Source organism: Rutidosis leptorrhynchoides, chromosome 1, assembly GCF_046630445.1.
Source record: "Rutidosis leptorrhynchoides isolate AG116_Rl617_1_P2 chromosome 1, CSIRO_AGI_Rlap_v1, whole genome shotgun sequence".
NCBI lineage: Eukaryota > Viridiplantae > Streptophyta > Magnoliopsida > Asterales > Asteraceae > Rutidosis > Rutidosis leptorrhynchoides.
In genome coordinates this window covers 674,719,645-674,732,611 of record NC_092333.1, presented here as the reverse complement: position 1 = coordinate 674,732,611, position 12,967 = coordinate 674,719,645, and the positions used below count along the sequence as shown (strand labels likewise).

Here is a 12,967-nt window from a genome sequence, read left to right as displayed (position 1 = left end):
ATCAAATATCACAATGAAAACAAGTCAAAGATGTCAGATATTCGGAACACGCCTTGTCTTTTCATTGCTTAATGTGTTGTATATAATACTGTACTCGTTTTTGTATATAAAGGCAAAAACATTTTTCTGTATCTCTCCACTCTCCTCCGTACCTTACCTCGTCTCTCTAACATCTATCTCTTCTTGCTAATATTGTTTCACAATTTTATTACTACAAGCTCTGATCATATCTTCTACCACCTTATCTACCATCTTCTTGGGTATCTTTTATCTCAGCACGTTCAAAAGATTCAAAATATTTGAACACTACTCTTTGTTCACTCTTGATCACCCTATAAATACCACACTAATATCAACACTAGAACATCATTCAACCTTTCAACCTTTTGTTCTTTCTAATTTTAATTAAATTTCTTCAAAAAAATGTCTTCTGAAACTACTAAACCACCCATATTCAAACACTTCGACAAAAAGTTTAAAAATGTCTTGATTGTACTAGATGACATTGAATGTCTACAACTCTTACCAAAAAACTTTTCTCTACCAAAATCATAGTTGTTGGTGAGAAATCTGTAGGCAAGTCTAGTATCGTCAGGTCTCTTCTTAAACTTCCTTTGCCTGAGAATCTTAAATGTCCATTGACAATTAAATTTGAAAACATTTCTGATCCCGATCCTGATTTTACTCGTAAGTTTCAGATTAATGAAATTGATGCTGATTTTAAAGAAGATGTACTTAAAAAGAAAGATGATTTGAAAACATTTCTGATCAGCATATAAGTCTTTTGTAGCCTCGATTACTGTCTACAAAAAGCTTCCAAGATCCCAAAGTCATGACATACATGTCATGAGCTTTCATCGAAACTTCTTTCGAGTATTTATCAAGATGCTTAATCTCATACTCACCTAACTCCGGTATCTTGATTATTTTAACATTTGACCCATCATTCTTCACACGAGCACTCAGCATACTTTCATTGAACCTCATCGAATACATATTTTGATGCTGCACCGACATAAAATCGGAAATACTTTTAGCAAAACTTTCTTTAAAACTCAAAACCATATCTCCTACTAATGTTGTTACTGTCGGGTTTAGCTGGGGACTTTTGCAAACGGTCAACATAACCGTTTGAGTGACCTGTTCAATATACTCTCACATATCAGTGATAAAGATCTTGACATCCATTTGACAACTATCCACTTTTTCCTCGTAAAGTGGGTTAGAAAAAACCCCATATGTGATTAAACTCACATCACTACGTCTTTCCAACACCATCTCAGCCTCCTTCACCAAAAATTGCAACTCCTAGTCATCTTTTTTCTTTAAGAGAGGAGATTTGAAATTCTCAATCCTATCAACGATTCTTGCCCATGAATGCATTTGAACATCCATCGAAAACTCGGTGTACTCTTGTTTAAAAAAAAAGATTTTCAAGAACAAGACGAGAAGACTTGACAACTGATGTAATAGCGAGTCTTGATTCCTCCATTGTTAAGATCTTAGGCTTGATCACATTCAGTTCAGACTCGGTTTTTTTCAAATCATCATTCAAAGAGAAAAAAAGATGAATTGAAAATTATTGATACCATAGCCATAGTAATTTTGTAAGCCACACAAGTAAGACCGAAAATATGTTGAGTTTTGATGTAAGTCTTGTCTTAAAAGAGTTCGACCCGATTGGTCGAAAGACTATTGAGGTCATCTCCAAATGTGATTTGGAGCCTGAAAAGTTTTTCAAAATGTTGTCGTTAAATACGGTCAAAAAACCTTTTGGTTATCTTTGCGTTGGGGGACTTGTTGGGGATGAAGATCTTGAGAAAGTAGAGAGAACTTTTTAGAAAGTCGCCATTTTCTGATATCAAAACTCAACATATTTTCGGTCTTACTTGTGTGGCTTACAAAATTACTATGGCTATGGTGTCAATAATTTTCAATTCATCTTCTCATCTTTTTTGTTCTTTGAATGATGATTTGAAAAAAACCGAGTCTGAGCTGAATGTGATCAAGCCTAAGGTCTTAACAATTGATGAATCAAGACTCGCTATTACATCAGTCGTCAAGTCTTCTCGTCTAGTCCTTGAAAATCTTTTTTTTAAACAAGAGTACACCAAGTTTCCGATGGATGTTCAAATGCATTCATGGGCAAGAATCGTTGATAGGATTGAGAATTTTAAATCTCTTCTCTTAAAGAAAAAAGATGATCAAAAGTTGCAATTTTTAGTGAAGGAGGCTGAGATGGTGATGGAAAGGCGCAGTGATGTGAGTTTAGTCACATATGGGGGTTTTTCTAACCCACTTTAAGAGGAAAAAGTGGATAGTTGTCAAATGGATGTCAAGATCTTTATCACTGATATGTGGGAGTATATTGAACAGGTCACTTAAACGGTTATGTTGACCGTTTGCAAAAGTCCCCAGCTAAACCCGACAGTAACAACATTAGTACGATATATGGTTTTGAGTTTTAAAGAATGTTTTGCTAAAAGTATTTCCGATGTTATGTCGGTGCAGAAGTTTTATCACTACAGTAGTGATAAAATGTATCAACAAAATATGTATTCGATGTGGTTCAATGAAAGTATGCTGAGTACTCGTGTGAAGAATGATGGGTCAAATGTTAAAATAATCAAGATACCGGAGTTAGGTGAGTATGAGATTGAGCATCTTGACAAATACTCGAAAGAAGTTTTGATGAAAGCTCATGACATGTATGTCATGACTTTGGGATCTTGGAAGCTTTTCATAGAAAGGTTTGGAGACTATTTTTATGTTAATCTTCTCATACAATTGAAGAATATGTTGAATTCAAACAAGATGATGGTGGAGTTTGAGAAAGACAACAAGTCACGGAAAAGCAAGTCCGAGAAGAGTGTTTTGGCAGAAGCACCAGTTGTGACTCAAAATCGGGAAATTTTGGAAAAGCGAGTACACTTTGTTGAAAAATGTGACCGAAGTGAAGATTTACCAGAAGGACTTTGCATACTTATTTGTATGAAGTCCCAAATGTTAAAGTGTGTCAGTGGAGTTTGTATTTGCTGTTATTTGTCGTAGTAGTAGTTCTTAATTTCTTATGTGTGAGTTATGTAGTCACAAGTAGTTGTAGTTTTTATGAGTGAGCAAAAGTGGGCACTGTTTGTAATAGTAGTTCCATCTATTTTATTTACTCTATGGTATTGAATGAAGTGGTATGAATGTGTGAAAATTCTCGAGTATCACTATTAATTATTAACAACATTAATTAATAACAACAATTAGTCAAGCAAAATGAATCCAACAAGCAAGTCACTAGGTCATGTCATTATCTAAACATAACATAACAAAACAATGATAACTTCAGTTTTCAAATGAAGGCACTGTTGGGTGTCTAGGATGTTTGGGAATCCATCATGAATGGCGAATGAATAAGAAGAGCCAAGTGCAATTAGCCAACAAAACCCGGAGGAACCCGTCAACATAAGCGAGTCACTCATATTTATTGACTAAATAACCTTGTTAAAATAGCAAGGGAAAAGCTAACATGTACTCTAAGGACACATGATAAGCAAATTAAATGAGCTATAACTTTCAAAATTTATATAATCTTAATTAATAATTCATTATAAATTGAAGGAAAATAGTATAATGAGTTTTAGTTTAATGGGACATTTTGAGTATAACAAGATGATGTGGTGTGCGTGTTGCACATACACACATATTTTACAGGTTATACTGGTATTTTTTCATAAGTGTACGGGTTACACTTGCTTTTCTTCAAAAAATAAGAACCGTCAGACATACAGCTTCTTATGCTTCCTCGTCGACTCTCGCCCTTTTCGTTCCTGCTTCCTCTTCGTCGGAATCTGCATTAAACACAAGTCGCCGTCCTGGCCTACGGGATGTTCCCTCTTTCGGTGGCTCTTCAACTGTTACTTGCTCTGCTCCTGGAGGTGTTGCACTAGTTGTTGCACGAGACCAATAGCCTCACAAGCGGACCGGTATGTTTGGTGCACGATCTTGTTGACTGTTCGTATGTCTTCAAAGCTACGGCAGCCTTTTTGATGGGAGAGACGCATTCTGAGGAAGAACGCCTCTCCGAATGCAGGATGTATGTATGATAATCTTCCGACAGAGAGCTTGTTGATATTAACACGCCGCCTCCAGCTTTTATTTGCATCGTACCACACAAATTTAGACGGGAAGTCAAGGTATGTGAGGTGACGACAGAAGACGATGCATTATAGTGGAGCCATTCAGTGAGGGTTGTTTTTTTCTTTTGGGTATTTTCGACAATAGATTGAAGGGGTTGTCGTTCGTGAAATTTGAGAAGTTGCATATTTTCTAGGTGTACGGCTAGGATTTGGACAGCTGGGTCACGGTAATGGATCGGGAAATTCAGCAGAATGCGCCAGCAAGCCTCGTGCGGGCAAATAAATCGAGCGTCAATGAAGTTTTGTATTTCATCAACCGGTTGAGAAAGTTGAGGTGTACGTTGGCTTTTGCTACCAACAGGCCTTGAAATACGAGCGGCGACACGATCTGTGCCCTTTGAAATATACTTGAATAGATACTTGATTAACATTGTTGGCCACAACACTCAACATTTATATGCGCCTGGGACGTCATACATAGTAATCGATTAGTGGGCCCTACCATCAGAATCGAAGTACGTCTTTTCGTTGTACAACTTCGGGAATTTTTTTGAGCAACTGAAACCTTCCATACAAGGCGCCTTAAAATTTGGCAGACTGCATGGACCATGCATCATAGTTGTAGAAATAACCGCGTAAGCAGCTGGATCAACTCTGGATCAGGTAACTCGGCTGATATGTAATCGTCTAGATGATCGGTTATTGGATCTGCAGCTGCTGAATAAACCCACAACAGCGTATGGCAATGAGGCAGTCCCCGCTTCTGATACTCGATCGTGTACAATACTGCAAGCGAGAAGGAAAAAAATGTAAGTACCGAGAATCATTTATTGATTTTACGGAGTAGTATACATAAAAAAGAACACTATACAAGGATAATGGAATTTGGGGGGAAAAAATTATACAAAGTTCGTTTTTTCGCTCACGTTTCCACAGTTTTACAAATTTTATTTTTGTGTCTATATATAAAATATCTTTTAGGTAATCTTCACAAACAAAAACCAAAAAGTTCACTTAGAAATTTAACTATTGGACTTGAACCATAAGAGCTTAAATCAGAATCCTAAAAAAATTATAAAATTACAAAAGAAAATGGAGCGCACATAGACAAACAAAAATAGATTATTGCTTACATCGGTATCTAAAAGGCTAAAACATTATAGCTGACTCTGTATTGCATTTATCATATTATGAATCGCAACAAGAAGGGGAAGCTACATGTATGAGCAAGAAATGCATACGATGCCACTACGAGTGATATAACAAATTTACGCCATTAAAAGATCTAAAATCAGAACACCAAAATCCTAGTATCGAATCCTCATCTAAAATAACGCTAACATTCATGAAAAAAGTACTCAATTCCCAAATCAAAAAAAATTGTATACAGATTATTATCAGGTAACTCTAGTATCATACACAAAACTATCGCGTCTTAGAAAAGCACCGTGTAAATATTTTAAATATAAAACAAAGATTACCTCCTCTATAAGGGCCGAGCGACTTTTCTTCTTTCAAGAACGCTACGAATTCTGTGACTTTTACATGGAACACGCGTGCAACAATATCGGCTCTATCTGAAGGTGTTAGATGAGGAAAGGGGCGTAAATATCGAGCGATTTCTGGCCACTTAACATTGCAGGTAAAGGTGATGAAGAATAGTGGGTTACCGAAAACCCGACAAATGGCGAGAGCGTCCAAATAACGGCTATACATGTAACGGGGGCCGCCAGTGAAAGAAGCGGGTAGAATTGTTCGGCTACCGACATCGGCACCGGTTTGATCGCCTATGTTAATGGCGTCGTACAAACCGGATAGATAATCATTTCGTATATCTTTTTGTTTTTTCCTAATATAATCCATCCGATCAAGTTCTATGCTGCAATAAATTGTGACAACATACTGCTGGAAGAGACGACCCATACGCAGCAACAAACTGTAAATACCGCTCCTATCATGAATCTGGTAGCTGTAGTACATGTTCGTCATTTTTCTCGGTCTGTGACTCTGTGAACCAGATGTATCACGCAACATGAGGTCTGGATGAAACCCTGGTTCACCATAAAAAAACATCAATGGGTATTGTAGTGATGTAGGAAGGATGCAGTTTGTTGATTCGCCTAGGCCGATCAGACCGTGGTTCAATTATGACATCATAGTCAGAGATAGCCTCTGGACCACTATCGAATACAACGGCTCCTACTGCGTCAGAGGTCGCCAACGCATGTTGCCGAGAGCCGGTAAGACTAAACAAACGAACCTTGAACGTAGGAACTTCAACACCAGTACATTTGTCTTTTGCGGTGCGGAAAAGCTTTACCAATTCATTATGTGTATCTAGCAAGCTAATCAAGCACGAAACTACAACCTGACACAAACTACCCGAAGCCAACCCGCCAAAATGAGCCATTCTATTTTCGACCTCATGTTCAGTGTCATAGATATAGAGAGCTGTAAGAACCTAGGAGGGGTTCCTTGTTGGGGACATAAGGAACCAATCCAATGGTAAATTTGTCCGGATATTTTGAATACATAAGGACCACGACCATCATTTATTGTGTCGTCAATTCGGGCCCCAAAGGAAGTCATGCTAAACATCTGGTTGTACGCACGGATTTTGTTTTGAAACGCAACCGTTTCCAACAGCTGTTTAAGCAATACAGGAGGGTCCTCATAATGCGGTAATGAAACACGCCCGTTTTCACAACAGCGATGATAATGTATTTGCTTGTCTTTAAAGCTAGACTTGATACGTTCAGCATGCCAGAAGAGAGCACCACATTGCGAGCAAATGCGGTCGCACCCACCAGAATCACGATACAGCGGGGCGAAAGAGCTGTTACAAAGCAAAAACACTAGGTATTAATGAAAAGTAAACGGCATGAAGACGATCAATGTACATGACTAACAGTGATGATGCTCAAACACTCAAACAGAGAAGGTAGCGCAGTGGTAAAAATATCACATTTGTGTGATGCAAGTGTGTTTGACGCAAAGCAGTTGACGATATTGTTTGTACTATGTACAAAAGAAAGCCGGTGGTATGTAAATGCTCATAAACACATAAGCTAGAAAAATAAGTAAAAATATCAGGTGTGCGGGATGTAAATATGTTTGATGCAAATCAGACGTTCACGCTTTTATACGAAAAGGGAAAATAAAAAAAAAACAAAAAAAAAACCAAAAGGAAAATAAATTTGAAATTGAAACATAAAATACCTAAAAGAAGGCTAGTGGTATGTGAAGTTTCAACACAACAGTAGCGCAACAAACCCCTAAGAATATGGCATTTGTTACATGAGAAACAAATAGACTCGTTCATGAAGATGATAGTATTTATATAGATGATCATAGACGCGGTAGGTCAACTACGTTCATTGAAAAGGGAAATTAAATCAAGTTGCACATGAATAAATCTAGGTGTACTTGCAACAAACCATAGTTGAACTTTAAACTAAAAACCTATTCAATCAGTAGATTACAAATTATATACTATGTTCATATATATATCATAATCATATATACTCCAGTACACCCTACAACAAATTATGTTACATCAAATCCTATATCATATATGTACAGCAAATTAGTTCCAGCATATAACCATCTCAACCATATACAAGCCCATCTAGTAACTGGCGATTATATGTTGATACTAAAGACACAACAATGGAAAAAAGAGAGTAAGCGATAAAAACAAATGCAAATAGGGATAACAAACAGGAAATCACCAACTACCACATACTAGTAATTTGGGAAAAACCAAAATCGTAACCGTTAATAGCAATACAAACTGTACGTGCGAATTAGAAAAATACGGAATATCATACCTGAGCAATCGAACGACGCGGACAAAGTGTATAGTGGCGCAACTCCTCGGTGTACAAACATGACAGGCAATTGTACAACAGGCCTAGATTTAACAACAGCTACACAAAGATGATTATAGAAATATAATAATCAGAACACCAAAGTAGCAATAAAAAAAGGAAAATTAACAAAATTCTCACCATTAACATAAGCAACATAATTAGGATCCAGAGGAACCGAGATCGACGAATTATTGTTGCAACGACGCAAGGCGGCTCGTTTAGCAACCTGTCCGGAGGAAACAACAGGCCCTACAGGCCATTCACTTGACAAAGGAACACAATCATCAAGTTCAGGTGACTTACCGTTATCTATCTTTCTTTTTCTTGAGGGTCTCATTATGAAAATCAGCAAAATAATTTACGAAGACAAAAAAATACAGCGCTAAAAGGAGGAAATAATCGATCAATAAAAGGCAGCCCATAGCATCCATAAGAGAAGACAACAAACAGCAATTAAAGGTACTGAATAACATCAATGGAAAACAGGAAAGAATCGTACCTGAGTTGCAGATAAAGCGAGATATACGAAAGCTACATGAAAACAATAGAACATCATACCAAAATAACCAAAAAAATAAAAATAAAAAAAACAAAAAAAAACCCTAATCTATGTACCAGTAAATTATGTACGGGATTCCGTATATACAGCAAACAAATTCCAAGCATTAGAAAGCATATTAAAAGAGCAATTTTAAGTACCATTAAAAATTGTAGGGAAGAAGAAATTGAAACAGAGCAAGAAAGGTGATTGTTGTGGCGCGAAAAAAAAAATTAAGAATAGGGATGATTAAAACCTGAGAGACGATAGATAAGTGTAAACGTGGAGAGCATGCATTGATGACGTCCGATCACCCTTTACAGCAAGACAAAGATTAAGTAAAAACATGGTTTTTTTGTTTTTCAATTTGCCATTAAACAGGTAAAAAAAAATACGGCGTGTTATTTAATCCTTTTCCCATTAACCACCAGCCAAAAAAAAAAAAGTTGAACAGTGTTCGGCCCAATAGAAAACATGTATTAAGTGGGTGGCCCAATGGGAAGCAAGCTTACCCGGGCATCATTAGAGATAGGGTAATAAATGAGTTCTAGTTTATAACTGAGCTTGGTTACAATAATATCGACCTAGGCATCTCATCAATTATTACTATTGAATTAGAGTATGAATCAGTCTAAAATCCTATTATCGTAAAATATACACATTTTTTATGAGGTAAGCTACTCGCGAGCTACTGACAAGGTACTCGAGTCTCATACCTCGAACTCGAAAATGCTAGCGAGCAGGGCCGGTCATGGCTTTTATGATGCCATGTGTGAAACAGCTAATTATGCCTCTAATTAAACTTTTGAATGGATAACAAACTATATTTAATGGTAACTAGATAAATAACGGACCGCGCGTTGTGGCGGTTACATTTGAATAGACGTTGGTTTGTATTCGTAATACCTGATGATGTTAAACGCAAAAATCCTAATCATATACAAAATCCTATCATATACAAAATTGAAATTGAACAACCCGAGGAATTCACCTATTTTATTACACAAAGTCGAATTCCGGCCTTATTGTCTTAAAATATCATGAATGAAACAAAGAATGAAGAGATTACCAACTATAATAGTTCTTTTGTGTAGATTCATAAGAAACCAAAAGAAAGCTACCTGCAACATCAATAAAACAACCACCAAAAAAGTGAGATTGCTCTTTTAAAATCAAGCAAGAGAACATGAATCGCCATGGTTGCAATCTCAAAATTGCCCCGTCAAGATACGAACTCATTTTTTCTCGTTACTCGACAACTCCCACATATATATATCATCAAAGCCTATTTTATTAAACCTTCTTGAGATGTGAGTACCAAAAGACGTTGTCACTGATAGAAGTTCCAACTAAACAATGGTGTTGCGAATCATGGCAAAGTTTTTGTTTTTTTGCTGATGTATGACCACATAGATTGAGATGTATGCAGCCTGTACATAGGCCAACCATATCTACGGAATAAACGAAAGCAACGGTGCACCTAACAAAAGAAGCTTACATTACCATTTTCCAAAAATCAAGAATGCAAATGCTACGACACTTCCAAACTGACAACCACAAAATGAAATCCAGAAACAACTCAACTACAACAATGGAACAAAATACAAACGCAAAGAGGAAGACATTACCAAAGATACGGGAGCAGTAACCATCATTTCAGGTACTTCCTTGGAACACAACTCTAGGATCCACTTCCCAATTCTCCCTATCAAGACGTTCAAAAACATTTACACAAACAACTATACAACATTCATTTCAACACAAAAATATATATGTACTGATTAGTATTTGAAAGGGTTTGTTGCCACGTCCCTGTTCGTTCATAGTAGAAATTGAGCCTGAAAAAACGAACTCCAGAATGCAAGCGATACTCCCCAATCATTCAATAAATCTTAACATTGATACTTTCAGTTTCACATAACACATCTATAAATTAATAGTAGTTGTTACTATAATCAAAAAGTTTTCACATCATGTTAAAGCATTCCTTTTGTGTATGGCCATTATCTAATGGGGTTATTCAATTAGATTTATCCATAGATACTAATTTAGCAAATAGAACAAATCAAACTTTAGATATATCACAAAAAATAAATAAACAAACTTAAAAAGTTACCTTGTGATCGAGATAACTGTAAAGAAAGTGAATGCAGAACACCACCAAACAAAAATCGAGTTGTATTAAAAATTCATTATATGAAACATAATTATAAACCATGCAAAATAACAATGCAGTTGAGAATTTAGCAGAAACACAAAATTTAATAAAAATTTTATCATACGAATTGGAATGCAGGTAATACACACTTTTAATACAAAGAATTAAATAAGAAACACTAACATGTTGAATCGAACAATTTAGAAACGGAAAAAAAAAAAAATGCAATAACGCAATTACTGCTGAATCGAACAATTTAGAAGGAAAAAAGAATGCGATCATACCCAACGGTGACACGCTCCGATCAAAAAATCAAGGCGACTGTTGTTTTGGTTGTAGGTTACTCAAATTGAATATCAGACTTCGATTATCATGACTGACGTACGATATGATTGTATGTGAAATTAGGGTTTTCTGGTTTCATCGATGGTCTGACGTCTTAAGGACAATTTTGTTTAATAATCGTTTATTAGTTTGACAAATCGATAAAGCCTTCGATTATCATTAATTTGACACTACGTATGTTTTAGTACGAACGTTAAATTAGGGCTTTCTACTCTTGAAGTCATAAATCACTCATGTGAGTGTTATTCAGTAGGAATACACCAGGCAAACCCTATATTTGAAGAACAATCGCACAAAGAAGAGGATAGAGGAAAGGTCGGCCAGAAATATTCAGTAATTTTTTTTTTTTTTTATTTATTTTTTTTAAATAGGAGAAGACGTGAGATCCCTTTTTGAATGTTTTTGCGAAGAGAGCGATCAAAATTCTGGTGGGTAATAATGCTTCAAAGTGTAGTTCATGAAATTAAATTTTAGTTGTTACGGAGTACTTTCTTTTTTTGGCAAAAATAACGAATACCTATATAGAACCGAGGTCGTTTTTCAAATGAAGGCGTCCTCAACAAAAAATACAAAGGATCAAGAGAAAAACGGGAAGCTCGCACCTAGAAAGCATCATCTAAACAAAAAAACTATCTATAAACGAGTTTTTCTAACGTTCCCAAAAAACCATACAAACGAACTAATCCAAACTAAAACCAAAAATTACACGAAGAAACAAGGAACTTGAGCAACCGAAGAAAACAAGACGAAATACAAACATTAACCTCGAGGACCCACCCTCTTTAATTTACCATTTACAGTTTCTTTCAAAGAATTTTAGTTCTTACTAGAGATTCTTATGTCCGTATCATTCAATAGACTACCCCTTGGATCATTAAGGCCACCGCCTATCGTAATAGGCTTTCATATTACTTCTCTCATCCACCTCAGCGTTACATCATCACAAACACTAACATTTCTTTCACAAATCTCTCCATATCATAAACTCCGCCACCCAACTTTACTCATTTTTAATTATTTTTTAAATACAAAATACGGAGTATAAATTTAAATAACATTATTAAACTAAAAAATAAATTTAAAACATTAAACTAATTTAAATTATAAAATTACATTAATTAAAATTAAACATTACATAAAAAAATAGAAAAACAGTACATAAATTAAAAGAATACAATTAATTATTCGAGAGGCGTGTCGTCTTGATCTTCGTCTTCGTCTTCGTCTTCATCTTCGTCTTTGTCTTCGTTGGGTGCTAATACCGATATCATACCCTCACGGTATTTTAGAAGATTTTTTTTCTCGTTTGGGCAACAATGTGTTGATGGTTATGTTGAGAATTTTAAACGCTTTACTCATTCTTTTCATTATTGACCCTTGACTTTTTTCTTTAGGGTTCGAACAATTTCTTGAGTGAAGACCCATCCTAATCCATCCGGACGAAGTCCATATCGATTATAAACGATTCACAACAGTTGATTACATCGCGAGGTATTTGACCTCTATATGATACATTTACAAACATTGCATTCGTTTTTGAAAAGACAATCTTTCATTACATCGAAAGTTGATGGCATGCATACCATTTCATAATACATCTAACTATAATTGACTTAATAATAATCTTGATGAACTCAACGACTCGAATGCAACGTCTTTTGAAATATGCCATAAATGACTCCAAATAATGTCTCTAATATGAGCTAATGCACAGCGGAAGACTTCTTTCATACCTGAGAATAAACATGCTTTCAAGTGTCAACCAAAAGGTTGGTGAGTTCATTAGTTTAACATAAATAAACATTTCCATCATTTTAATAGACCACAAGATTTTCATATTTCCATTTCTCATAAACATACGTCTCATGCATAGAGACAAAAATGTCATTCATATGGATTGAACACCTGGTAACCGACATTCACAATA

General features: G+C 35.8%; 1 protein-coding gene across 7 annotated transcripts; it reads right to left on the bottom strand.

Moving 5' to 3' along the window:
• Positions 1–4,622: 4,622 nt before the first annotated feature.
• LOC139892091 (uncharacterized) lies at positions 4,623–11,359 on the bottom strand. Of its 7 annotated transcripts, none has more exons than XM_071875417.1 (9): positions 10,980–11,359; positions 10,166–10,242; positions 9,607–10,017; positions 8,794–8,852; positions 8,499–8,530; positions 8,138–8,225; positions 7,958–8,056; positions 5,609–6,963; positions 4,623–4,913 (listed from the first exon to the last, which is right to left on the bottom strand). In XM_071875417.1, the coding sequence occupies exons 3-8, from the start codon at positions 9,774–9,776 to the stop codon at positions 6,713–6,715; spliced, it is 699 nt and encodes a 232-aa protein (XP_071731518.1). In that variant the 5' UTR covers positions 9,777–10,017; positions 10,166–10,242; positions 10,980–11,359; the 3' UTR covers positions 4,623–4,913; positions 5,609–6,712. The 7 variants fall into 7 exon arrangements, with proteins under 7 accessions (XP_071731518.1, XP_071731570.1, XP_071731451.1 ...); XM_071875469.1 differs by having other exon boundaries at positions 9,607–9,988; XM_071875350.1 differs by having other exon boundaries at positions 10,166–11,359.
• Between the last annotated feature and the right edge of the window lie 1,608 nt (positions 11,360–12,967).